The sequence below is a fragment of the Oncorhynchus kisutch genome, linkage group LG30 (genome assembly GCF_002021735.2).
Source record: "Oncorhynchus kisutch isolate 150728-3 linkage group LG30, Okis_V2, whole genome shotgun sequence".
Lineage (NCBI taxonomy): Eukaryota > Metazoa > Chordata > Actinopteri > Salmoniformes > Salmonidae > Oncorhynchus > Oncorhynchus kisutch.
Genome location: NC_034203.2, coordinates 35,525,189 through 35,551,710, shown reverse-complemented (window position 1 = coordinate 35,551,710; position 26,522 = coordinate 35,525,189). Strand labels below are relative to the sequence as shown.

The following is a 26,522-nucleotide window of genomic DNA, read 5'->3' as shown; positions in this document are numbered from 1 at the left end:
AGGCACTAAAATAGAACTTGGTTCTATTTGTGACGCTTGACGCGCTGCAAGTCCTGTCTTTCCCATCTCCTCATTGGTTTTTAGGAGCGTATACTGATGTGGGTGATTGAAAGATGAACTGAGGTCCATAGTCCAGTTGGTAGTGGTAATGCACCTTAAATTAAAGTTGGTTGCCAACCTCCATATAAAGTCTAAAGAAGAAGCCTGAAGGAGGAGCGATTACTAAAACAAACTCTGCTTACCCTTTTGTCGGTGTAGAGGACCTTGTGCATTTGTAAATTAACAACCCAATGTTTTTTCCCAGGACAAATTAGCTAGCAACAGCAAGCTAGCTAGCTAAATTGCCATAAATGTTGCCATATTTATTTATTTTTTTATTATATTTTTTTACCTGTCCCCAAATTAATATAGTTGGTTCAGAGTTCATTTGTGGTATTTCAACCTGAGTCCTGATCGTGTCTGGTGAACCCGCGGCAGCATGTTAGTGGCAGAGTGGACACTGGGAGCTGAAGTAGCAGTGCTCAACCAAAGGTTATTTGGAGCACTCCCAGGCAGTTCGGAAGCAGGCGACCCTCCAGCATCTATCTTCTAGGTACTAGTGTGGCTCTGAAAAGATTGGATAGGTATTGAGGTTATGGTAATGCTCCACCTTGATTGGTTGGGTGGAATTTTTGGCATATTCTGCACACATTTCCAACCCACTCAAACCTATCAATACTCGGGTGGGGGGGGACTAGGGGTAATTTAGATTGAGTTGCTCCTTTTCTCCCTCCTTTTCCAGTCCAACACCTCTCAGGTCTAACCCTGTGTTCCATGGTCTGTGTTCTAGGTATGGATGAGCGAAGCGGTTCTACCCCCTGGGCATCTGGAGAACAGAACAGCCCTTCCTTCAACCAGGGACGGGTAAGGGAACACTGCACACTACACTTTTGTGTGTGTATATAGTGTATGTGGACACCCCTTCAAATTAGTGGATTCGGCTAGTTCAGCCACACCCATTGCTGACGGGTGTATAAAATCGAGCACACCTCCATGCAATCTCCATAGACAACCATTGACAGTAGGATGGCCTTACTGATGAGCTCATGACTTTCAACGTGGCACCGTCATAGGATGCCAGCTTTCCAAGAAGTCGGTTCATCAAATTTCTGCCCTGCTCGAGTTGTCCTGGTCAACTGTAATTGCTGTTATTGTGAAGTGAAAACATCTAGGAGCAACAATGGCTCAGCTGCGAAGTGGTAGGCCACACAAGCTCCCAGAACGGGACCACCGAGTGGTGAAGCACGTTGCAACACTCACTACCGAGTTCCAAACTGCCTCTGGAAGCAACGTCAGCACATTAACTGTTCGTCGGGAGCTTCATGAAGTGGGTTTCCATGGCTGAGCAGCCACACACAAGCCTAAGATCACCATGTGCAATGCCAAGCAGTGAAAACGTGTTCTCTGGAGTGATGAATCACACTTCACCATCTGGCAGTCTGACGGACAAATCTAAGTTTGGCGGATGCCAGGAGAACGCTACCTGCCCCAATGCATAGTGCCAACTGTAAAGTTTGGTGGAGGAGGAATAATGGTCTGGGGCTGTTTTTCATGGTTTGGACTAGGCCCCTTAGTTCCAGGGAATTGAAATCTTAACGCTACAGCATACCATGATATTCTAGACGATTCTGTAATTCCACTTTGTGGCGACAGTTTGGGGCATTCCCTTTCCTGTTTCAGCATGACATTGTCCCCATGCACAAAGCGAGGTCTATACAAAAATGTTTTGTCGATCTGTGTGGAAGAACTTAACTGGACTGCACAGAGCCCTGACCTCAACCCCATCGAACACCTTTGGGATAATTGGAACACCAACTTCTAGCCAGGCCTAAATGCCCAACTTTACTAATGTTCTTGTGGCTGAATGGAAGCAAGTCATGCAATGTTCCAACATCTAGTTAATAGCCTTCGTAGAAGAGTGGAGGCTTCTATAGCCGTAAAGGAGAGACCAACTCAATGTTAATGTCCATGATTTTGGAATGAGCTGTACGACAAGCAGGTGTCCACATACCTTTGGTCATGTAGTGTATCAACATGTTCTTACACTGTGGATATTACTAATCCATATCCCTGATATCGTCCACCGGGGATATTACTCATCCGTATCCTTGATATCGTCCACCGGGGGATATTACTCATCCATATGACTAGTCTTATCTGGACGTAACAGTTTGGTCCAAAGAGCTCACAGGCACTGTGCGTTTTGCTTGTAGATGGTCATGTTGAATCTGTTTTAAGACACAGCATTTGATTTAAATTCTTCATCTCTCTTTTGTCTTTCTCTTCTTCCCTCCAGGGTTATGGTGAAGGAACTCATTACAATGAGCACGAATGCCTGGCTTCCACCCCTATGTTTGGCTCAGGAATTGTGGGTAAGGAGATCTGAATATATTTCCTCCATCCTGGCCTATGTTTTAGATCTTGTATCTGGAACAGGTTCTCTCCCTGGCCTTCCATTTAATTTAGCTCAGCTGATTGGACGTCCCCATCATGACAAAGGGTGGGGGGGGGTTAGGAGCACAAACAAACCTCTCCCAAGGGATTAGTGTGGCCTATAGCATGTTTGTGTGTCTCTCAGCTGAGCTGTCAGGAGAGCAGAGATGGGGGTTAGGCTTTAATTACCCTCGGACCCTCTATAACGAGCCAAGTTGTTTTGCTCCTGTCTAAAGTCATAAATACAACCCTTCATATAGAGCACCTCACACGGCGGGCGGGTGGCAGATAAGGGGCGCCCAACTGGAGAAGGGTGAACAGGTCAGATTGGTTGTTAATGTGCTGGAGATGAGTGAAACGGCCTTTAAAGGTTTTTACCATGTCCTGCCCTGATTGTCCCTCTATCTGTTTTTACAGGCAAAGCTGAGCGAGGACCTTACTCTTCTTTTGGAGCACAGGTAAAATCAGTCACTTATTTTCCAACTTGTTTTTTCCCCTCTTGTGACTAGCTCTCCCATCTGTAGCTGTGGTCTCTTCCGCTGAGTCATTTTTATTGTGAATCTGCTCCCCTAGTGTTTCGTCCTCTCTCCTGCTCTTTTCGTCCCCTCGTCCTGCTCCCCTCGTCCTTCTCGTCCCCTCGCCCTGCTCCCCTCGTCCTTCTCATCCTCTCTTCTGCTCCCCTCGTCCTTCTCGTCCCCTCGTCCTTCTCGTCCTTCTCATCCTCTCTCCTGCTCCCCTCGTCCTTCTCGTCCCCTCGCCCTGCTCCCCTCGTCCTTCTCATCCTCTCTTCTGCTCCCCTCGTCCTTCTCGTCCCCTCGTCCTGCTCCCCTCGTCCTTCTCATCCTCTCTCCTGCTCCCCTCGTCCTTCTCGTCCCCTCGCCCTGCTCCCCTCGTCCTGCTCCCCTCGTCCTGCTCCCCTCATCCTTCTTGTCCTTCTCGTCCCCTCTCTAAACATTACTGTCTCTAGCAGTATGTGTGTGACTGACCTGGTCTTCTCTCCTCCCGTGTAGCCTGGCTTTATGCCCAGTGAGATGCCCATGCCCAGTCCTGATGCCCTGTCCCCCTCGGGTCTGAAGTCAGGCTCCCAGTTCTACCCCTCCCAGTTCAATCCTCGCAGGAGATCCACCCAGGAGAGCATGGGTAAGGACAGAAACCGCAGAATATTATCCCATAGAATTCAAGGAAGATGGAGCACACATTCCAATGTAGAACCGACATTCCAATGTAAAGCAGTGTTCCATGGTGTTTCCTTCTGGTCATATTGGAGGGTCTTTTTTAAATTAGCTTCCAGTTCTATTTCTGCTGCTAATGCTTACTGCAGTTGAATTACATGAAACAATTCATAGTGTCACCTAATTGGCAGGTCCCTTGTAAAATCACATGGAATTCACGACCATATCCACTCCATTAATACTATTACTATGTGAAGGAGCTCTTTATTCTGGTGTATTTGTAGGACTGTGATTACTCTCACTTCTCCTACTGATGTTTAAAATAACAACCAGAGAAATCTCACTTCTGCTAAACCAGCCAGGGGTTCAATGGGAGGAGCGGGGGGGTGACACCATTGCATAAACACACTGGTTGCATAAGATAAGATTCTGTTTGATTAAGGCATTTATAAGGGCTCATAAAGACATATTCCTACCAGCACAGAGCTTACCTAATGGACAGCATGAATGAACCCATTCACAGCATGAATGAACCCATTCATCGATATGCCTGAACTGTTAACACTGCATTCATAACTCTGTTGTTTCATCTATGTACTCACTGTGTGTGTCTCCTCAGATGGCCAGCCAAAAAAGATCAGGAAAGTTCCCCCTGGCCTGCCCTCTTCAGTAAGTACTGCCCCCCTCCCACCATTACCTCCTAGTACCAGACTGCCACACCTTAGTCTGCCTATTGTCCCTGAAGAACACAAACCTGTTTCAGACCTTTTGCCCCTTCCAACCCAAAATGAGCCCACCTACGCAAGAAACCGTGTCACCCAACCATATTCAAACCTTTCCCCACTCACTCTCAGGAATGCTCCCTCATCTAAAACATTCACCCAACCCACTCCCTTACACACACATGTTCTGCATCCCCCATGCCTAAACTGCCTCCCAGCCCTCATTGTCAGTGTGTGTAATGTGGACGCACACCAATCCCCAGACTATAACCCCGGATTTTAGAACGGCAGCCAAACTGGCAGAGAGAGAGGGGGCCTCCAGCCCCACAGCTGTGTGCTTTTGCATTGCCAACGAGGTGAAAAAATAAACTGAGCCCCACTCATTCACCCATTCATTTATTTAGACTTCTGTATTTATAGTGGGTTTTATTTGTAGGCCATTTATTTTATAGATGTGCATGCATTCCTTCCAGCCCAGCATTCTCACCCGTCCATTGCTTAAGGTAAAGAATGAGGCTTGATGACTTCACTAAACCTCCTCTATACAGTGTCGACTGTTCACCTTCCATCTTTTTCCTTCTCTCCCCTCCCTCTTTTTCTCTCCATCTCCCTCTTGTGAGTTCTACTTGCTCCAACCCTCCTTTCTGTTTCTCTCTCACCCTCCCCCGCTCTCTTTTTCTCTCCATCTCCCTCTTGTGAGTTCTACTTGCTCCAACCCTCCTTTCTGTTTCTCTCTCACCCTCCCCCGCTCTCTTTTCCTCCATCTCACTCTTTTTCTCCCTCCCCCATCCCTCTATCCCAGCTGCCTGTAGAGTTGGCTGCAGTCCAGGAATGGGCAGATGGCACAGTAATTAGGAGTGCATCTCTCCATTCCCTCTCCCCCTCTTCCTCTCTTCCTCTCACCCTCTATTCCTCTCTTCCTCTCTCTGTTTAATCAAATTAGAGAAACAACTTCACTGTGTAGGAACTGAGTTGTCTGGCCCATAGGTTTATTATCTCATGCATGCCAGAATTGGGCTGATTCTGTGGCATCTGCTAGTTCACAACCTCAGGACCTTCACCTCTTTAGTGACATGCCAGAGACAACTATCAATTCTGTGTGATGCTCTGTAAGCCTGAGAGAAGACTGGATCATGTGTGTTAACCAGAACACACACTAGCACAGACACACACTAGCACAGACACACCGTATACATCTCAGACCTAGCCGTAAGACCCTGAGATCACAGAGAAGAAACGTTGGGTTTATGGCTCCTTCTGAGCCAGTAAAGAATGAATTTGTTGTCTTGGTAACATAACATAAGGAGTTCAGATATTGTTCTTGGTTAATGGCAGCCTCCCTGTCATTGGTTCAAGGCAGTTTACTGAACCTACATCCAGCAGATTGTACAGGAGCACACAGAGTTTTCTTGTACTTTGTGTAGGCTAGTTCATGTGACCAAAAGGATACTTTACTATAACTGTGTGTGTGGAATTATTGTCTGTTTTAAAATCTGTTTGTTGTCTTAGTAACAGAACATCCCCTAAGAAAACCTTCCATACTGCTTAGTTCAATAGTAAAGACAACGCCCCAGTGTCCTCAAATGCCATAGAGGCTGTTGATTTTGAATTAAGCAGTAAAAATAGTGTACAAATGTACTCCTCAATTGACATACCAACCATTTGAGCAGTGTTCAGTGTGTGTGGGTGGGTGGCCTAATCAAGACAGGATACAAGGTTTTGACCACACACAGTCTACTATTTCAGATCACTTGGGAATCATTAGAAAATACCATGTTACAGACCCCAGCCAACCAAGCCATAGACACCAACAGGCTCCTGAAAAGCTTCTATCCCCAAGCCATAAGACTGCTAAATAGCTAACAAAATGGCTACACAGACTATCTGAGTTGACCCTTGTATTTTTGCACTTTCTATGCTCACTCACAGGACTCTACACACTCAAGCACACTGGCACTCCAACACACTCGCACACACACTTACTTAATTTGCTCACACACATTTATACTGACTTATTTATATATATATATATATATATATATAATCATCATATACGCTGCTGCTACTCTGTTTATCATATATCCTGATGCCTAGTCACCTTACCCCTATACATATCTACCTCCATCACTCCAGTATCCCTGTCTCCTTACCCCTATACATATCTGCCTCCATCACTCCAGTATCCCTGTCTCCTTACCCCTATACATATCTGCCTCCATCACTCCAGTATCCCTGTCTCCTTACCCCTATACATATATACCTCCATCACTCCAGTATCCCTGTCACCTTACCCCTATACATATCTGCCTCCATCACTCCAGTATCCCTGTCTCCTTACCCCTATACATATCTGCCTCCATCACTCCAGTATCCCTGTCTCCTTACCCCTATACATATCTACCTCCATCACTCCAGTATCCCTGTCTCCTTACCCCTATACATATATACCTCCATCACTCCAGTATCCCTGTCACCTTACCCCTATACATATCTACCTCCATCACTCCAGTATCCCTGTCACCTTACCCCTATACATATCTACCTCCATCACTCCAGTATCCCTGTCTCCTTACCCCTATACATATCTACCTCCATCACTCCAGTATCCCTGCACATTGTATATATGATATTGAAACTGACCCTGTATATGAATTACTTCTCGTGTTCTTGTTTTTTTTGTTGCTTGTTTGTTCTACCTCATGTTGTTTTAGTACTACATTGATATGATTATTATATTGTTGGGTTTAGAACCTGTAAGGAAGGCATTTCACTGTACTTGTGCCTGTGAGATTAACTTAACTTTTTTTTTTACTGTGTCCGTTTTTCCCCCATCTCCCTACTGTGTGTGTTCTGTAGGTGTATGCGTCAGCCTCGGGAGAGGACTATAACCGAGACGTTGCAGGGTATCCTGCCTCCAAGCCTGGGAACGTGGGCTACCCCGGCTCCTTCTATATGCAAGGTTAGTGTAGTGTATACCAGATCATGTCTGGGGGCCTAAACTACACAATATACTTAGCACTATGGGTTTACCCACTTTATTACCTCGGCAACATGGAGAAAGTTGTCTGAAATGCCATTTTGGGTGAGGTGATTTATTGAAATGTATTTTAGCTGACCAATGATGTCATATACACTCAGTGGACAGTTTATTATGTACACTCATCTAGAACCAGGTCAGACTCTCCTTTGCATACAGAACAGCCTGAATTCTACGGGGAATGGAAACGTTGATCAATTGGTATCAAGGGACCTAACGTGTGCCAGGAAAACATTCCCAACACCATTACACCACCAGCCTGTACCGTTGACACCAGGCAGGATGAGGCCATGGACTCATACTGCTTACGCCTAATCCTGACTGCCTAACTCAATAGGAACCAGGGTTCGTCGGACCAGGCAACATTTTTCCTTTCCTCAATTGTCCAGTGTTGATCGCTTTCCCACTGGAGACAATTCTTGTTGTAGTTAGCTGATGGGAGTGTTCCTGAGATACTGGAACCAGCGGGCCTGGCACAGACAATTATTTTCTTTTATTGTAAGAATTGTTGTTTTTACCCCTTTTTCTCCCCAATTTTGTGATATTCAATTGTTAGTTAGTCTTGTCCTCTGAAACACGACCCTGCCAAGCCGCACTACTTCTTGACACACTGCCTGCTTAACCCGGAAGCCAGCCGCACTAATGTGTCGGAGGAAACACCGTACACCTGGCGACCGTGTCAGCGTGCATTGCGCCCGACCCACCACAGGAGTCGCTAGATTGCGATGGGACAAGGACATCCCAGCCGGGCAAACCTGTCGATTTTGCGTCGCCTCATGGGTCCCCTGGTCACGAACAACTGCGACAGTGCCCGGGATCAAACCCGGATCTGTAGTGACACCTCAAGCACTGCAATGCCTTAGACCGTTATGCCTGTTTAGCCCCTGTTTAGCCCATTCTAGTGTTTAATCAAACAGTAACTGAATGCCTCTGCCGTGTGCCTGCTTTATATAGCAATCCACGGTCACCTGAGTCGATGTCTGTAGGAGCAATCCATTTTTGTGAACAGGCTGGTGTACCTAATAAACTGGCCACAATGTATGTGCCCCATTACTGCCTGTATTGTCTCATCCTCCCTGTTGAATCACCTTATGGCAGTGTGCTAGTGAGTCATCTGTCTGTACAGTAAGATGGAATCATCAGGTGAATGTGACCCCTTGTCTTATTTTTGGTGGCTCTTTCTATCCCCCCCCCCCCTCTCACCACCACTCCCCTCCACACAAACACCCCTCTATAACCCCCCCCAACATCTCCTCTCACCACTCCCTTTACACACAAACACCCCTCCTCCTGGTTCCCCCCCTGACAGAAGGTCTGCACCCCTCCCCTGACCCGTGGAGTTCTGCCGGGCCGATGGGGCAGCCGGGCTACTCTGCTGTGCTGGGTAACTCCCCTCACCTGGGCCAGCCCGCCCCCTTCACGGCCATCAACCCGCAAGACAGACTGGTGCGACTACTAACACACACTAGCTGGTTCTCTATATAGTAGTATAGAATACATTACCATTTCTCTCTCACTCATCGCCCAGAGAATGACTTTGAGCCTGTTTTTGTGCAGAAGCGCCAGCCGTTGCCACTTTCGCCCCAGAACTACCCCCTGCACGGCAGCGAGGTGAACGGGAGCTTTCACCCTGGGTCCGCTGGCTACGGAGTCCCCAACCACACACCCCCCATCAATGGAACAGACAGCATCATGGGTACGACTGTCTACCACTGACACTCTGTAGACTGTCTGTTTTTATCTGCCTGTCTCTGTTTTTCTCTCACTTTTTGGCTCTTCCTTTGTTTCTTCCTTTACCTCCATCTTTTCTCTAAATTGTAAAAATGTCAGTTCTAATTGTTTACCATCTACCCGGTTGTTCCCAGCCAACCGGGGAACAGCTCCACCTAGCTCAGGAGATGAGATCGGCAAAGCCCTGGCATCAGTGAGTAGAGTGGCACAGACCACATCAAGCATAGTCTTCAGTGATTATGCAAAGTTGATTTATCTACCAAGACTAAGATAAAACCCAATCTGCAAATAATAGAGAAGGCAGAGTTTCTGTTCTACTGTTTTCTGTATCACAGATATGACTATTGAATGACTGTTTCATTGTTTTTTTTATGTGTAGATTTATCCTTCGGACCACAACAGCAACACCTTCCCTTCATCTCCATCTACTCCAGTGGGCTCTCCCCAGGCCATAGCAGGTGACTGGGCAGGGAAAATACACCTGTACCTAGCTTTCCCCAGGCCATAGCAGGTGACTGGGCAGGGAAAATACACCTGTACATAGCTTTCCCCAGGCCATGGCAGGTGACTGGTCAGGGAAAATACACCTGTACCTAGCTTTCCCCAGGCCATGGCAGGTGACTGGGCAGGGAAAATACACCTGTACCTAGCTTTCCCCAGGCCATGGCAGGTGACTGGGCAGGGAAAATACACCTGTAACTAGCCCTTCCCCAGGACATGGCAGGGAGAGTACACCTGTAGCTTGCAGGATCACAATTGGGTTAACCCTTAGTGAAACCTAGCAAGGCATTTCCTATATGGTGGGTTGGAGCCTACTGCTGATTCCTAGCTAGTTTTTATTCGGTTGTGACTGAACACTGGGCTAAGGTGATATTTAAGAGATTTAAGTGTTTGGGTAGGTGTAAGAGAAAAAATGTCAGTGTACTGACCTAGCGGATCCCACCTGTTTTAGTCCTTAGGGGGCCATATCCTGTGGTGTAAGGTTACAGCCACATGGAAAATGACAAAAAAATAGCTTTTTTCTCACAGGCAGATGAAGTGCAAATGTCACTGTTGGTCCAATGTGGAATCGAGCGACCAGATTTAGGTTCTTCTTTGACACCAGTGCTTTGAGTGTGGTGTCTGAAATCGCCAACCATAAAACCTCTAATGAAATTTGACATAATTAGATTACATCTTGTCTAGAGTTACTAGATAACAAGTTATGGTTGACTGCTTTTCAACCGAATGGTCTTTTGCCTGGTAGATGGACAGCCCCACTCTTGCGGTTTGTGCCAACTATTTTCAAAGACAAAGTTTTTGTCCAGATGCTTAATGTCTCTCTGTCTCTGTAGGTTCTGCCTCTCAGTGGTCCCGGGGCTCGGGACAGGCCACACCCTCTCCAAACTTTGAGGGAGGACTGCAGGCCCTGGTGAGTTACATGTCATGTCCTACTCCTGGACGTGTGTAGTCACATATCTTAAAAGATCACGAATAACACCTTGGTCTGAAGCAAGCTGGATGAGTTGAAGTTGATGAATAAACAGCGTTTGTTATACTTACCCCGGTATACTTACCTTCTGTTCTACAGCAAAACAAAATGGAGGACCGTCTGGAGGAGGCAATACACGTTCTGCAGCGCCACGCCGGGGGACAGGGGGGCCCAGGGGGGCTGACTGACATGCACAGCCTCCTCAGCGCTGGGATAGGAGGTCTTGCCCAGGCCTTCAACAACGCTGGCCTGGGACTGGCCAACAGACTGCCCAACCTTGTAAGAACCGGAGGGATGAATAGATCTATAGTGGGCATATCTAGCCATATGGAAGGTTTAGGATTCTGTCTATTTATTGTCATGCTGTTCTATATAGCTTCATGTAAATAGTCATGTGACAGCTATGTTATGAAGAGACTGTAAGACTGTAACTATCGAATCCCATGTTTCTCCTTTGCTCTGTAGATGGCCAACCACCATGAGGACTCTGCTGGTCCGCCCTCTAGTGGTCCTGGTCTGCATGGTCACCATGGCCCTCCCTCAGCCCAGCCTGGCAGCCAGCCTGAGGGCTTCACCAGTTAGTTCCTCCTTGTCACTCTTTATTTTCCTCTCTCTTGCCATTCAGGAAAGGAAAGGAGACAAAATGATTGACTCTCCCTCTTTCTCAAAATATCTACTGTGCTTGGCATTGACTTATCCCCCCCCCATTTTCCCTCAGGCCTTTCTCGCTCCACACACTCGTCCAGTGGCGCCGACATCAAAAGGGAGGACAAGGAGGATGACGAGAACTCCTCCGTGGCTGACAAGTCAGAGGACGAGAAGAAAGACTCGAAGGCTCGCACCCGAACAAGGTGACTACGCCCTCTGTCTGTAGCAATGACACATTAATATGACTGAAATCAGTCAGTCACTCTCTTGAGATGCAAGTATAGGACTTCTATGTTCAGGCAAGTCGTCGTCATCGTCAATGCATGATTTACCTGGAAGTTTACATTAAGAGCTCGGTTAAGTTAGGATTCAGATGTTTTCTGGCAGGTATTACCGTGTCAATTGTCTGATCAGTTGGCACATTGATCAAATTAAGTCATTTCGACACTATACTGCATTCCAGTCTCTTTTTAGTGTTGTTTGTGCAGTGCTATTTACAAAGTAAAGAAAACTCCTGTCAAAACCTAAGCACTAGGTGATTGTTGTGGTATCGGAAGTGGGACATTTTGATCTGTTTAACCATCTTGTTAGCTTAGGCTAGCGAATGTGGCTCAATGATTTGTCGTAGGGACTGTGCTGCTGTTATTATAAAGGGGGTAAACTCTCACTGAACGTTTTCAGGATTTATTATTATTTCAGGATCATTTTCAAGACATCTGTTGAAAATGATTATGTCCATTCAGGGAGTGCAGGTTTACCCTCTCTATTTCAACCTAACACAGCCCCAGCACTCAAAAAGAGGTGATTCTCCCTAGCACTGTTATCATGTGTGCCCTCGTGTCTACCATTGTTTTCAGAGAGACGTTCTCCTTCCAGACCTTCTCTTCCTCCCTATCAGACACGGGAGCAGAGTAAGTCTGTATCCAGTCATGTGCGCCTCACCTCAGGGGGTGTGTCCAGAAATATAGACACCAAATAACATTTTTTTGAGAATAATTCTAAACTGACATCTATTTATTTATACCTGGTCGGCAGAATTTCAGCATAAATGATTTACTCAGGCATAGCAAACGCTTTTCTCGCTCCTTGAGCCGTGCAGTTGTTGGTGCCTTGAGTGAAGGTTTGTATCATCTTGCAATTATAACACATTCTTATAACACACAAGCTCTGAAAGGGATACCCCAGGTTTAGTAACTGATGGCGTAATATATTATGAATTTGAATTGTCAATTTGATGACTTGAACTGAGATGAAATTAGATTTGATAATTTCACAGCTATTGCAGCACAGAACCTGGCTTTTACCCTAACATTTTCAACATTGATAAAGAAAACATGTTTGTATGTTGTATATGAGTTTGCAGAAGTATGTTAGAGGATTATATAAAGTCCTGTTTTCTTGCTTAAAGAATGAAGAGCTTATTCTTTGTCATAATGGTCCAGAAGCTGTAGTACAGCACTCACAGAATGAAAGCATTTAATCATTCTCTAGCAAGTGATTAGAACAGAACGTAATAGTCTTGTCCACTTTAGTAAATATGTCTTCTATCCCTTCCAACCAAACCTCCCCCTTGGCCTACATTGACTCTTCATCAGTCACGATGATGAGGACGAGGATGACGAGGATCTGCCGCCGGAGTTGAAGAAAGAGCGGGAGAAAGAGCGGCGGGTGGCAAATAATGCCCGTGAGCGTCTGCGCGTGCGGGACATCAACGAAGCCTTTAAGGAGCTGGGGCGCATGTGTCAGCTACACCTGACTAATGAGAAACCCCAGACCAAACTGCTCATTCTGCACCAGGCCGTTAATGTTATACTCAACCTGGAGCAGCAAGTCCGAGGTCAGTGTGCTGTCACTGGAGTCCAGTTTTAGACGGGACAAAGAACCAGGGTAGGGCCGCGTCCCAATTCTCTGATGCCTTCTAGTATCCTTCAGGGTAAAGGCCCTGGGATGTCTCCATACTCTTGAGTGGTTTGCTTTACTTATCTCTTTTCCTTCTTTGATGTGAAGTCATTGGAAAGGTGTCAGGCTCCTGTGTTTTTAGATCATTGCAGATAGAGAGCAGACTAGGCGATGAGGCCACTTTCAAGTATTAAAACTAGTTTCCAACCATCTAGTTTGTTATGATCGGAGAAAATGGGACGAGGAAAGGAAGCTATTTAGACTGTTTGGGATGTGGCCCCTTCTCCGTTCCTTTGAGGCTTTGCTGCTGTGTGCACATATACAACCTACCACTGGATTCATGTCTGGTTTGGTGTCGTATGTGTTGCCTGATCTAAACAGCATGAGTCGGTCTGTCTGGGCTGCTTCATGTGACTGCCTCCCCCTCCACTATATTAGGGGTCGTTCCACCAATTCGGTGCCCTTTGAGAAGTGTAAGAAAAACTTTTGGAATTCTCATAATTTTGACATTCTGTCATAAAGGGCACATGTTCAACAAAATAACATGTTTTCCATCTCAAGAGGTACAAAGAGAAATATATACTACATAATTACTAGCCGAAGTAACCAGGTGGACAAATTCTTGTTAAATCAGCCATAAATCCCCTTGTGATGGTGGGAAGCTTGTGTGCAACAGGGAGAGGCATTTGAATGCAAGCTTCACAAAGTTGAATTGTTAAAACATTTCTATGTGTAACAGGGTTGAAGTGTTAAACTTGACCCTCTCAGTTTTCCACCACAAAACACCAGCAAATGGACGAAAAGAGTAGAATCAGCTCTCCTACTTTTACACTATCGTTTGACTAGTAGATTATTTTGGAAAAAATATTGGAGGAATAGTTTCACCATATTAAAACGAGAGTTCAAGTCGCGTAACAGGGTTGACCTTAAAATGAGGGACAGACTTAAATGAATCACTAATTGTATGAAATAATTCATCTTCAGAAATGACTTTGTCAAAGTAACAAAAAGGCTAGCACTTCACAATGATGGTGAGAACTTGGAGAAATGTTGCTTAAGAGGGTTAAAATCTTCCTAGAAGTCAGAGGCTGCACGGAGAAACATGTCAAAATGCTGAATTTTGCACTTTAGCAAGTCTATTCATATAAAACAAATCTGAATTCTCCATGTGGTCTATATTAAAGGGCACTTCATTTCAATTAATAGGCTTTTAAAATTCTATATTTGTGCACAATTTCTACTTAAAATATCAAAGGGATGCGAAGGGCACTCATTTGGTGGAACGACCCATTAATATTATATTTCTGATTTCCCTTATACGCTTCTATTGCTGTCTCCCATCACTTTGCTTCTTATGAGGCCTTAGCAACACGGTTTAACAACCCATTATCTTTCTGTTAGCTTTTTAGACTGTTACAATTATTTCAGGCCCCGATAATGACTTCTAAATTAATTTGATCAGCTTTGTGTAATGGCCCAAAGTGAAGTGCAAAGATTTTTTTTGTCAGAGAGGATTCCCACATTTTCAACATTTAAAAAAATAATAAACTCTGACCTCGGACTTGCTGCTCCAGGTTGAGTATAATGTTAACGGCCTGGTGCAACGTGTCACCATTCCCAAGTTACAGCATTGATCCCCCTGTATTCTGCCTGCTGATTGGCTATACTGATGCAGATACCGGTTGTGATTGGATGAGAGGGGCTCACTGTTCTGCTCCTATCCCATTCCTCAATGTATTAACTCACTTCACTTTCGTATTACAGTGTCTCTGTGTTGCATGCCCTTATTTGTCAAATGTTAACATTTTTAATTTACTGATTTCATTGAATTCCTCTTCATACCCATCTCCATCTCTCTTTCTGTCATTTCCTTTTGCAGATGGCAGCAGTGATTTCAGCTTCCACTCATTCAGATAATACATCTCTGACCGCTGATGTATTTAACATGAGGCACCAGCATCTAGCTCTCTCTCTGTTTCTCTCTCTGTGTTCCTGTTTCCCATTCTCTAGACCTGGTAGAGGGTGTGTTCCTGTTTCCCATTCTCTAGACCTGGTAGAGGGTGTGTTCCTGTTTCCCATTCTCTAGACCTGGTAGAGGGTGTGTTCCTGTTTCCCATTCTCTAGACCTGGTAGAGGGTGTGTTCCTGTTTCCCATTCTCTAGACCTGGTAGAGGGTGTGTTGCTGTCTTTCCTCCTCTCCCTCTCTTTCTTGGTCTTTCCGCTTCACTGACAGCCCCCAAAAGCCTCATATTATCACCTGTGAATACACTCCTGGGTCCTGATCAGCAGGAGATGTAGACTGTTGGTCTGGGTTCTGTCAGATTCCGTTTGGAACATTTGGTATGATGGTTGTCAACCCGTAACTCAACATTTTAAAAACTCAATTAGACAAAATAACCTTAAGTTGCTGTTTAGCCAATTGAATGTCTCCCAAGAAGTGATGGAAAAACTTGCTTTGGGTATAATAATAAAAAAAAATATTCCCAGTTGCAAATATCATTTGTGAGGTCTTAAAAGATGTGTTCATGGACAATAGCAGTAACAGTAGTGCTCTTGTCTAAGGATTCCGCCGTGTAAAAACAAAAGGATTCTGTTACCGCGTCCTTCGCAGTCCATCCATCCGCTCTCTCTCTCGCTCTTCTGCTCCACCGCACCACTCTCCACCGGGATCCTCCTCCTCCTCGTCCCTGGAACACATTCTGTCCATCTGGACAACCACCACTTCCTGCTGCTGGCCTACTGCCCAAATATGGCACTTATTGAATGGTGTCACAGTCAGGCAGTCTGATCAAGGATGTGAATAGAGTAATGTGCAGGGAATGCTGTAGGGAAGTGCTGGTCTAGGATCAGGTCTAACTATGCCAGACAAAAGATGTGAACTGGCCCTGGAACAGCAATTGGCTATCCACATAAACTATCCGTAAAAACTGTCAGCATTTAGGGGTAACTTAAATCCGTAGGGGCAACTTGGTGGGTAAAAGCAGCAGGTGTTGGGGTGTACCATAATGCCCCCTCCCTCCTCAGCAGCAGCTGCAGCGTGGCCTCGCCCAGCGACGACAACCTGACGGCAGAGGAGAAGGAGAAGCGTGAGCGGGAGCGCCGCTCGGCCAACAACGTCCGGGAGAGGGTGCGCGTGCGCGACATTAACGAGGCGTTCAGGGAGCTGGGCCGGATGGTGCAGGTGCACCTGCGCGGCGACAAGGCCCAGACCAAACTCATCATCCTGCAGCAGGCCTCGCAGGTCATTATGGGCCTGGAGAAGCAGGTCCGAGGTAGGCCTCCTTTTAGGAAATTATCCAGTACCCTCCACCCAGCCAACTATCACTCAACTAGCATGGCATTGAAAGGGTTCATATTGGACCTTGAGATCTGAGGTAGGCCCCCTTTTAGGAATAGATCCAGTACCACCCAGCCATCTAGCTCTTAATACTGGGCCTGGAGAAGCAGGTCTGAGGTAGGCTTCCCTTTAGGAAATTATCCAGTACCACCCCCACCCAGCCAACTAGCTCTTAATACTGGGCCTGGAGAAACAGGTCTGAGGTAGGCTTCCCTTTAGGAAATGATCCAGTACCACCCAGCCAACTAGCTCTTAATACTGGGCCTGGAGAAGCAGGTCTGAGGTAGGCTTCCCTTTAGGAAATGATCCAGTACCACCCCCACCCAGCCAACTAGCTCTTAATACTGGGCCTGGAGAAACAGGTCTGAGGTAGGCTTCCCTTTAGGAAATGATCCAGTACCACCCAGCCAACTAGCTCTTAATACTGGGCCTGGAGAAACAGGTCTGAGGTAGGCTTCCCTTTAGGAAATGATCCAGTACCCCCCAGCCAACTAGCTCTTAATACTGGGCCTGGAGAAACAGGTCTGAGGTATGGCTTCCCTTTAGGAAATGATCCATTACCACCCCCACCCAGCCAACTAGCTCTTAATACTGGGCCTGGAGAAACAGGTCTGAGGTAGGATTCCCTTTAGGAAATGATCCAGTACCACCCAGCCAACTAGCTCTTAATACTGGGCCTGGAGAAACAGGTCTGAGGTATGGCTTCCCTGTAGCTCAAAGGATTCCTTACCAAACCCAACCCGAAAAGAGATGGGGAAGAGGAGGGGCTTCACCTCTGCCAAACACTTAGTGACCTCACTGCTGCCGTCTGGCCGTTCCTCTGTTCTGTCCAGCTGTCTCCTCTTTGTTTGGTCTTTTGTTCTCCATGATTTTCCAATTGATATATTTTTCTATTTTGTTTCATATCTAGAATATTGCGGCATTTACACCTTAATCATACCTTCCGTGCCTGTCGCATCTCCCTGTCTTTTTGTTTTTAACATCTCTCGTTCGTAGATAAGCCTAACCTCCCAAGCCCTTCTCGGTTTACTAGAATCTGTGAAACCTGATGTTAAAGCCCCTTGCGTCCATCTTTGACTATTGTCTTGTGCTCACCATCAGTTTACCTGAACCTATAGATCCACTTCTCCCCTGTGATTCCGTGTCTCCTCTTCCTAAAGAGCGTAACCTGAACCCCAAGGCAGCGTGTCTGAAGCGGAGGGAGGAAGAGAAGGTTTCGGGGGTGGACCCCCAGATGCAGATGGGAGGGGGGCACCCCGGGTTAGGCGGCGATGGACACAACTCTGTGAACCATATGTAACACCCAGGTAAGCTGTCATACTGTAACTATCAATACCCTATGTATTGTTGTGGCATGCGTGAGCATAACATTTATTTTTCTGGATCAAAAGGGGGGATAGGTGGTGGGTGTGGCAGGGGACATGGAAATAAGCATGGTCAGCCCGTCTGAATTTGACATTTTTAGAGGCCACACCTCTAAACATATTGGTGGTGTAAAGACATTTGAATTCTAAGCCTATTTCCTTCAAGTTATGCCATAGCTAATGCTGTGTTCTTTTGCTCAAACATAATAACAAAATCATTACTACTAAATTCATTGTTTGGGGGAATTTAATTCTCCTGACTGTCTAGCTTTTATTTTGGTGATTTAGTTCTCAAAGATTATTATAAAAACAATATATAAAGCTATTGTCTACGCTATCTTTACAAGTGTACACTGAAAGTTCTTTTCCATCCCAAGAATGTATTTTAATATGCATTAAAAAATGTTACATTGTTTTGGACTTCAGTGGATTTCAATGGCAGAAAGACGTGTAATATAACGATCCTTGTTTGTCTTCCAGCTCCTGTTGATTGTACAGCTCTTAGAAGACGTGGCCTTATTGTCTTATTATGCATCTCAGTGGGCGTCAATCCACAAAGGTGCGCTCTCGATATAGCACATATAGTGGAGAAGCGCATACACACACACACACACACAACTGACAAAGCCAGTGGCCACATTCCTGACCATGAACACCCCTATACACCAGAGTTTTGAAGAATATTTACAGTAAACACACCCTGATCTCCAAGGAGAGACTGGGCCACAGAAAGAGGAAATTTAAACGCAATGATTTTCTGCCTAATGGTCATGTTTTTGTAAGACATTTTGAGAAGTTGCTTTACATGTTGGGAGCAAAATTTGTTTGGATCAAATAGTATTTTTGGATCAATTGCTCATGTGAGCAACAGGATTTTGTGTCCTTTGGGTAGTCATCTGCCATTCCCACCTGAAAAGGTCATAGTTTCATTACAAGCAAAGGTGACACCAGAATCTAACCTGTGAGTAACTATGTGCCTGATATACATGCATAACGCCAAGGCTTGGGAGAGTTAGAATCGTCGTCATCCCCACCATTTTTTTTCTCAAAAGGCTGAAACACAGTACAGTTTGAGGTATCCAGCCACCCCACCAGAATGTAAAAGACTGGACAGTCATAGTGATGAAGGGACACTTATTCAATCGTCAGGCAGAGTGCTGTTATATAGCACAATGATTTTAAAAAGTTTCTGCCCTCGTAAGGGCTGACACAGGCCTGTCTGAAGGATTTGTATGGTGGGTATTTATTTGATCCAGGAATCCTACAAGCCTTCCATTTTTGTCCTCTTCATCTGTTGCTACTGCCATGGGTGGAGTGGAAGCACTCCCAGTGAAGATGTCCCCACCCACCAACATGTACAGAGACCCAGGACAGGTCATGACTCGCTACTAGCTGAGAACCACTTCCTGTTCACCTACTTTTCAACAGGATCACACTGTCATCTCAAGACTTCCTCACTCAGACTTGGGGAGATTGGACTGAAACATGCAGGAAGTGTGTGTGTTCTCTAAACCAGAGCAAGCCTCTCCCCCTCCACTGCCACTCCCTTACCCCTCCTGTTCTGTGTCCATTTCAGCCAGGCCATGTGGATGCATGGTCAGTACCCTCTGCCCCAAACTGAGTCAACCACCTGCCTTCATTTCTTTCTCTTCATGTTTGTGGAGCAAGTGTCATCAGTTGGCAAGGCAAACCTACATGGCCAGGTCATGTGTACTTAAAGATTTTATGTACGACATAGGGAAATGTCTGTTTTTTTAAGTAGACTACAGTTATTTCGACGAGTATGGAAGGAATAATGGTTGTACTTCAAGAGGGTTGATTTTTGTAGCGTTGGTCCTGAAATATCATAGCGATCTTCCCTTGAATGCGTTCAACTGCCATCTATGGACAACATTTTTTGTTCCTTAAAATTACAGGAAGCATTGGGCGTTTTGAACAATTTATAAAGTCTGTAAGGATCCTCCTTTTTGTAGAAGTGATGTTATTTTTATTTTTTACTTTGTAATATAGCTGTATGAGTTTTCTTTTGGATTGCATTTATTTTTGTTTACCTTGTTTAAATGTAAGAACTCATTTTAGATGCCAGGAACAAACTATCTCTTTTTCCATCCCAAACGTAGTAATCTCTTTTTTTATGATGACAAAAGCAAGAAGTGCCAGTTGCTAAGGGGTGAAAGTAGTAAACGCCAACACTCCTAATATGGCTAGAACATCCACCAACTATTTTGGAAGTACAGGTCATTTGGAGATGGTCTGTATAAATCATTTAAACCAGTTACTATTTCACACTTACTATCAAAGGATATGTCAAAGTATTGGCAAGCTTTGTCACTCAAACATTTAAGTGCAAACTCTGATATTGTTGAAAAAGGAACAACGTGTTACGTTTTTCATACCAGTTTCATTTTATGGCAATCCTTTTCAGCTTGCTAGGTTTTGGACTTTGGTATCATTCTTAGTAGTTACTCACCAGGCCTGAAAATGTCACTGTTGAAACTTCACTGTGATTGTCACTGCATGCGTGGCTTTCCAAGAGAACCTTTTACAGATATAGACGATTGACATGGGAGGGAAGTGTTTCAGTACATATATAAAGTAATGTTTTTGACCCTTTTCCTCTGTTTCTCAGTGATGGGCATCCCTGAACTGAGTCCACTTTGATTTCCTGAGCCCTATTACCAGTTTCTAGAATTGAATGGAAATGAGTGTTCCCAGACCTGTTATCTTCCGTATAAAACATTTATGATTTAGACAACACTCAGAGTACCATATCCATCCTTAATTGTTGTTTTCTTCAACATTCTCAACTTTGTTTTCTATTAACTAGGGCAGAGACATTTTTGTTTTGATATGAAAAATGTGAAATTGACATGTTCAGTATGTACCTATACAAGACCTGGCCCGTTGATGTTATAGAGATCAACTAAACAGTATTTTTCCCTGCAGAGTGATACTGAATTGCAACAGTATTTTTCTCAGTTTGGCCTGTTTGTCTTTCATAATAACCATGCTCCAGATGACAACCCTAAGCTGCCATTGGTTCTTCTGTCTCACAGAAGACACATTGTTTTGGGATTATTATTTTTAATGATCTGAAAAACTGAACATTGCTGATGTTATTTGTGTTCATTTTTGTTAATGTTGAACTGCAAATGTTGAGTACAGTATCCTTAACTTCCCTTGTCAAAACGCACAACTAGTATTTTGCCAGCGGTCTCATGGTCTGCCAATCTCTGCCCCCTTCAACAGACGGTCACACTGCTACAAAACCAACTGTCGCTCTTACATTGGGGACAGAATCCATTTGTCCTCAAAGTGCCTCCAGTTTCCTATTTTTATTTATATATATATATATATATATATATAAATATATATATATATATAAAGTAGATATTGAGAACTGTCATGTATATAACAGTAATGTAGCAATAAATGTGCCATTTTTAACAGAAATATACCTTTTTTTCAATGTCTGTCTTTTTGAGCTTGTATACCTAAATGAGAAACAAAAACATTGTAATAAAGGGTTGAAAACATGATAAGATTCTTGGCTCATTTTGTGTGTATTGAAACAATAGTCCATGTACAGTTGTGGCCAAAAGTTATGAGAATGACACATTAATTTTCACGAAGTTTGCTGCTTCAGTGTCTTTAGATATTTTTGTCAGATGTAACCAGGGAATACTGAAGTATAATTACAAGCATTTCATAGGTGTCAAAGGCTTTTATTGACAATTACATGAAGTCGATGCAAAGAGTCAATATTTGCAGTGTTGACCCTTCTTTTTCAAGACCTCTGCAATCTGCCCTGGCATGCTGTCAATTAACTTATGGGCCACATCCTGACTGATGGCAGCCCATTCTTGCATAATCAATGCTTGGAGGTTGTCTGAGTTTTGGGGTTTTTGTGTGTCCACCCGCCTCTTGAGGATTGACCACAAGTTCTCAATGGGATTAAGGTCTGGGAATTTTCCTGGTCATGGACCCAAATAATCTATGTTTTGTTCCCCGAGCCACTTAGTTATCACTGTTGCCTTATGGCAAGGTGCTCCATCATACTGGAAAAGGCATTGTTCATCACCAAACTGTTCCTGGATGGTTGGGAGAAGTTGCTCTAGGAGGATGTGTTGGTACCATTCTTTTATTCATGGCTGTGTTCTAAGGCAAAATTGTGAGTGAGCCCACTCCCTTGGCTGAGAAGCAACCCCACACATGAATGGTCTCGGGATGCTTTTCTGTTGACACAGGACTGATGGTAGCGCTCACCTAGTCTTCTCCGGACAAGCTTTTTTCCGGATGCCCAAACAATCGGAAAGGGGATTCATCAGAGAAAATGACTTTACCCCAGTTCTCAGTAGTCCAATCCCTGTACCTTTTGTAGAATATCAGTCTGTCCCTGATGTTTTTCCTGGAGAGAAGTGGCTTCTTTCCTGCCCTTCTTGACACCAGGCCATCCTCAAAGTCTTTACCTCACTGTGCATGCAGCGGCACTCACACCTGCCTGCTGCCATTCCTGAGCAAGCTCTGTACTGGTGGTGCCCTGATTCCGCAGCTGAATCAACTTTAGGAGACGGTCCTGGAGCTTGCTGGACTTTCTTGGGCTCCCTGAAGCGTTCACAACAATTGAACCGCTCTTCTTGAAGTTCTTGATGATCCGATAAATGGTTGATTTAGGTGCAATCTTACTAGCACCAATATCCTTGCCTGTGAAGCCCTTTTTGTGCAAAGCAATGATGACGGCACGTGTTTCCTTGCAGGTAACCATGGTTGGCAGAGGAAGAACAATGATTCCAAGCACCACCCTCCTTCTGAAGCTTCCAGTTTGTTATTCAAACTCGATCAGCATGACAGTGATCTCCAGCCTTATCCTTGTCAACACTCACACCTGTGTTAATGAGTGAATCACTGACATGATGTCAGCTGGTCCTTTTGTGGCAGGGCTGATATGCAGTGGAAATGTTTTGGGGGGATTCAGTTCATTTGCATGGCAAAGAGGGACTTTGCAATTAATCTGATCACTCTTCATAACATTCTAGAGTATATGCCATAACTGAGGCAGCAGACTTTGAAAATTAATATTTGTGTCATTCTCAACTTTTGGCCATGACTGTACAGTGCATTCAAAGTATTAATACCCCTTATTCCACATTTTGTCGTTTTACAACCTGAATGAAATGTATTTGAAAAAAATGATCTGCATGTACAGTGTGATTCCACACATTTCCCCCCTGATGTGCATGCTCATTCACTCCATGCATTTGGAAGGATTAGGCTAATGAAGGAAAAATAGTGGGATCTTTCCCTGGCCGAGAACGTGCATCTGCATCAATGCAACGGCCTGGGGTGTATTCATTACGGAAACCATGTACCGTTTAAGAACCAAACTTAGCAAAACGAGTTTCTATTGGTCAAATTCAGTTTTTTGTTTGCTTCCATTTTAAACGTTTTGCAACAATCTGCGGAATGAATACACCTGTTCTATTTTAATCCTCAACTCGCCTAGTATTAGGGATCTCATCTGGCATTGTTTTAAGGATTATTTATATGGATATAAGCACTCCATTGCAGTCTAAAGATGGATATGAAAGAAGGCTACTGGAGTTGTTTATTCAATTTCCATCAACTATAACTATGCTGAAGCTATATTATTGAGACTCCAAAGAGAATGAAATACTTGACTAATCCTAGATTTGAATTTATTTCCAGTCCACAGATTTCGGTGTGGTGATACTGATGGTTTGTCCGCATTGGGATTTAGTTTAAGTAGCAGGTAATGAGAATTATCGTGGCAGGTTAGGGGAACTGCTTTTGCAGGTTAGGAGACAGGTTAACTAAATTCGTTTATTTTGCTAAATTTCTTCAGCTGTAAATTTATCCCCGACGCAACTGCTAGATGGCGCTGTAGTAGCCACAATGGTAAAAACTAACATCAGTATCTTTTTTATTTGTATTATTAACAACAAATCAATACAGAAAGTACATGAGGGAACACAAGTATATATAGATTATATACAATGGACAATCGAGCCAGGGGGTACAATATCACATTACAATTACACAAGGACCTTAAGGGTCATACATACACTTAATTCTAACAGCTTTTTTGTTAGAGTATTTAATTGTCTTAATATACAGTTCACTTTCTTTTTTAGGGTAAGAATGTGTTTTTAGTTTGTAAATGTACATTTGTGTATATGAAATTTGGCCAAAGGAATAATGAAATTAATTACATAATGTTTCAGCTTATTTCTATCGTATGTAAAGATTCCAAGCAGTACATCTCTCCGAAATAGTGTAAAATCTTCATAAATGTGTTCAATTATAAGTCTACTAATGTCTTGCCACAGTTTTCTTACATGAATACAATGCAAAAAAAGATGCAACACTGTTTCTGGGTGGTCATTACAAAAGAAGCAATTTGAGTTGTTTTCCTTAAACTTCTTCATATAGTGGTTGGCAGGATAATATTTATGAATAATTTTAAAGGAAACTTCCTTCATTTTGCTAACAAGTAGGTACGTGTGTGGCAACATCCAAACTTTTTTTCCAACAGATATCATTAAGTCCATTCCAACAAGATTTGTTGGAACAGTATAACTTAAACCGTCCCCTCGCCCATACCTGTGCTCGAACCAGGGACCCTCTGCACACATCAACAACAGTCACCCACTAAGCATCGTTACCCATCGCTCCACAAAAAACGCGGCCCTTGCAGAGCAAGAGAAACCACTACTTGAAGGTCTCAGAGCAAGTGACGTCACCGATTGAAACGCTATTTAGCGCGAACCACCGCTAACTAGCTTGCCGTTTCACATCCGTTACAAAGGCATGACATACAACATCCTGCTGAAACAAGGTTAGTATCGCTCTGTTGAAGAATGGACCAAAAGAGGAACAAATCTTTCCTACTGATGAGTCAACAGGGTCAATGGAAGGTAGGCTCTGAGGGTCAGGTCTTGACACGTTCCTGAATAACAGAGCAACACCTGAGGGAATGGCATCTAAAACAATTGCAAAATCTTTAGGTGTTACAGGGAACTTGTAAAGGGATAAGAATTCCTTATAACTGAGTAAAAGACCCCACTGCATTTACCAGTTGGCTCACCAATAGGATATTATTTCGGAACCAATATTCTGAAAACAAAAGTATTTTTATACAATATATCCCGATTATTCCATATATAATATCTGTGTGGAGAAAAATTGTGTTTATAAATTAAGAACCATGACAAGAAAACCTGCCGATGAAAAGCAGAAAGTTTCACTGGAAATTTGTCAATATTATAATTTCAAAACAACATGAAGTTAATAAGGCCACCAAAAGTAGAGAAGACATTAAAAATACAATTCCAGGTGGAAGTGGGTCTTAGGAATTGTTTTATCCAATTGATCTTAAAAGTATTATTTAAAGTAGTAAAGTCCAGAAAATAAAGTCAATTTCAACAGTTTTCCTAATGTAACGGATACGGTTTCTCCACAGAAAGTTGAAAAGCATCTGGTCTATCTCCTTTTTTATTTTACTGTCACGATATAAAGATAGAGCGCCATGTTAATCTAGAGATACCTTCAGCCTTGGTTATTAGGACTCTTCCTTTTAAAGATAAGTCCCTCTGTAGCCATTGATTTAGATTCTTCTGGGGTTTTTTAATAAGAGGGTTCAAATTTAGTAAGCCTCTAGACTTCTGATCCTTAGTAATGGTTATGCCTAAATATGTAAGTTCTTCTTTTACTGGAATACCATAATATGAAGGTGTCACACAATCTTTGACAGCTATGAGTTCACATTTATTAATGTTAAGATATAGACCAGACGCTTTGGGAAAGGATTGTATCACATTGATCGATATGGGAATTTGGTTAGCGTCTTTCAGAAAAAGTGTAGTATCATCAGCCAGCTGGCTTATAATAATTTCTTTACCAGCTGTTATTTAAATAATTTGCATTAATAAAAACAGGTATGGAGAGATAGGACAACCTTGCCTAATCCCTCTCTTTTAACTCAAATCTAGGTGAGGTGCCATATTTCAATTTTATAGAGCTGTTACCATTTGCATAGAGAGTCTTAATAGCCTTACAGAAAAAATCCCCAAAGCCAAGTCTCTCAAGGGAGTGGAAGAGAAACTGATGCTCTACTGTGTCAAATGCTTTATAAAAATCTAAAAGTAATATGAAGCTATCCTCGGTTATTAGGTCTGAGTAGTCAAGTATGTCTAATACTAGTCTGACATTGTTAGAAATATGTCTGTTCCTCATGAAGCCATCAATGATTGCATCCATTTTTGCATCCATTTTTTGCAAGTAGTAAGATATTAATCTTATAGCCATTATTAAGAAGACAAATTGGACGCCAGTTATCGATGAGCAGCACTTCTTTTTTAGGCTTAGGTATCAGTGTTATTAACCCCTGACTCATTGTAGGAGGGGGAACAATGTTTTTAATACTCTCTAAAAAGACTTCAAATAGGAAGGGAGCTACTTGTTAAGAAAATAATTTGTAAAATTCTGATGTAATTCCATCAGCACCTGGTGATTTGTTGTTCTTTAGATGTTTGATAGACTCTATAATCTCTTCAACTTTGATGGGTTGGGTATACAGTAACTAAGATACTGTTTTAAAGGGCATGCAGGTCTGCTCTGACTTTACACGGTTATTGTTCTATTTAGTTATT

General features: G+C 43.7%; 1 protein-coding gene and 1 long non-coding RNA gene across 7 annotated transcripts in view; both read left to right on the top strand.

Annotated features, from left to right (window-relative positions):
- Positions 1-21,392, top strand: part of tcf3a (transcription factor 3a) — a 38,806-nt gene extending 17,414 nt beyond the window's left edge. For 2 of the 6 annotated variants that reach the window (XM_031809729.1, XM_020467038.2), the window contains 18 exons: positions 830-903; positions 2,336-2,411; positions 2,890-2,930; positions 3,483-3,612; positions 4,264-4,313; positions 7,223-7,325; positions 8,713-8,849; positions 8,961-9,099; positions 9,269-9,327; positions 9,514-9,592; positions 10,469-10,545; positions 10,705-10,884; positions 11,071-11,182; positions 11,324-11,456; positions 12,111-12,164; positions 12,849-13,090; positions 17,650-17,796; positions 18,334-21,392. In XM_031809729.1, the coding sequence (XP_031665589.1) occupies positions 830-903; positions 2,336-2,411; positions 2,890-2,930; positions 3,483-3,612; positions 4,264-4,313; positions 7,223-7,325; positions 8,713-8,849; positions 8,961-9,099; positions 9,269-9,327; positions 9,514-9,592; positions 10,469-10,545; positions 10,705-10,884; positions 11,071-11,182; positions 11,324-11,456; positions 12,111-12,164; positions 12,849-13,090; positions 17,650-17,789 (1,826 nt within the window). In that variant the 3' untranslated portion in view covers positions 17,790-17,796; positions 18,334-21,392. Of the gene's footprint in view, positions 1-829; positions 904-2,335; positions 2,412-2,889; positions 2,931-3,482; positions 3,613-4,263; positions 4,314-7,222; positions 7,326-8,712; positions 8,850-8,960; positions 9,100-9,268; positions 9,328-9,513; positions 9,593-10,468; positions 10,546-10,704; positions 10,885-11,070; positions 11,183-11,323; positions 11,457-12,110; positions 12,165-12,848; positions 13,091-16,176; positions 16,425-17,649; positions 17,797-18,333 lie in introns of all 6 variants that reach the window. The other 4 variants (XM_020467034.2, XM_020467035.2, XM_020467036.2 and 1 more) reach the window with 3 other exon arrangements.
- LOC109874956 (uncharacterized) lies at positions 16,431-17,545 on the top strand. Its single transcript, XR_002252766.2, has 2 exons — positions 16,431-16,931; positions 17,179-17,545. It is a non-coding gene; the product is annotated as an uncharacterized LOC109874956 (long non-coding RNA).
- Positions 21,393-26,522: the final 5,130 nt, after the last annotated feature.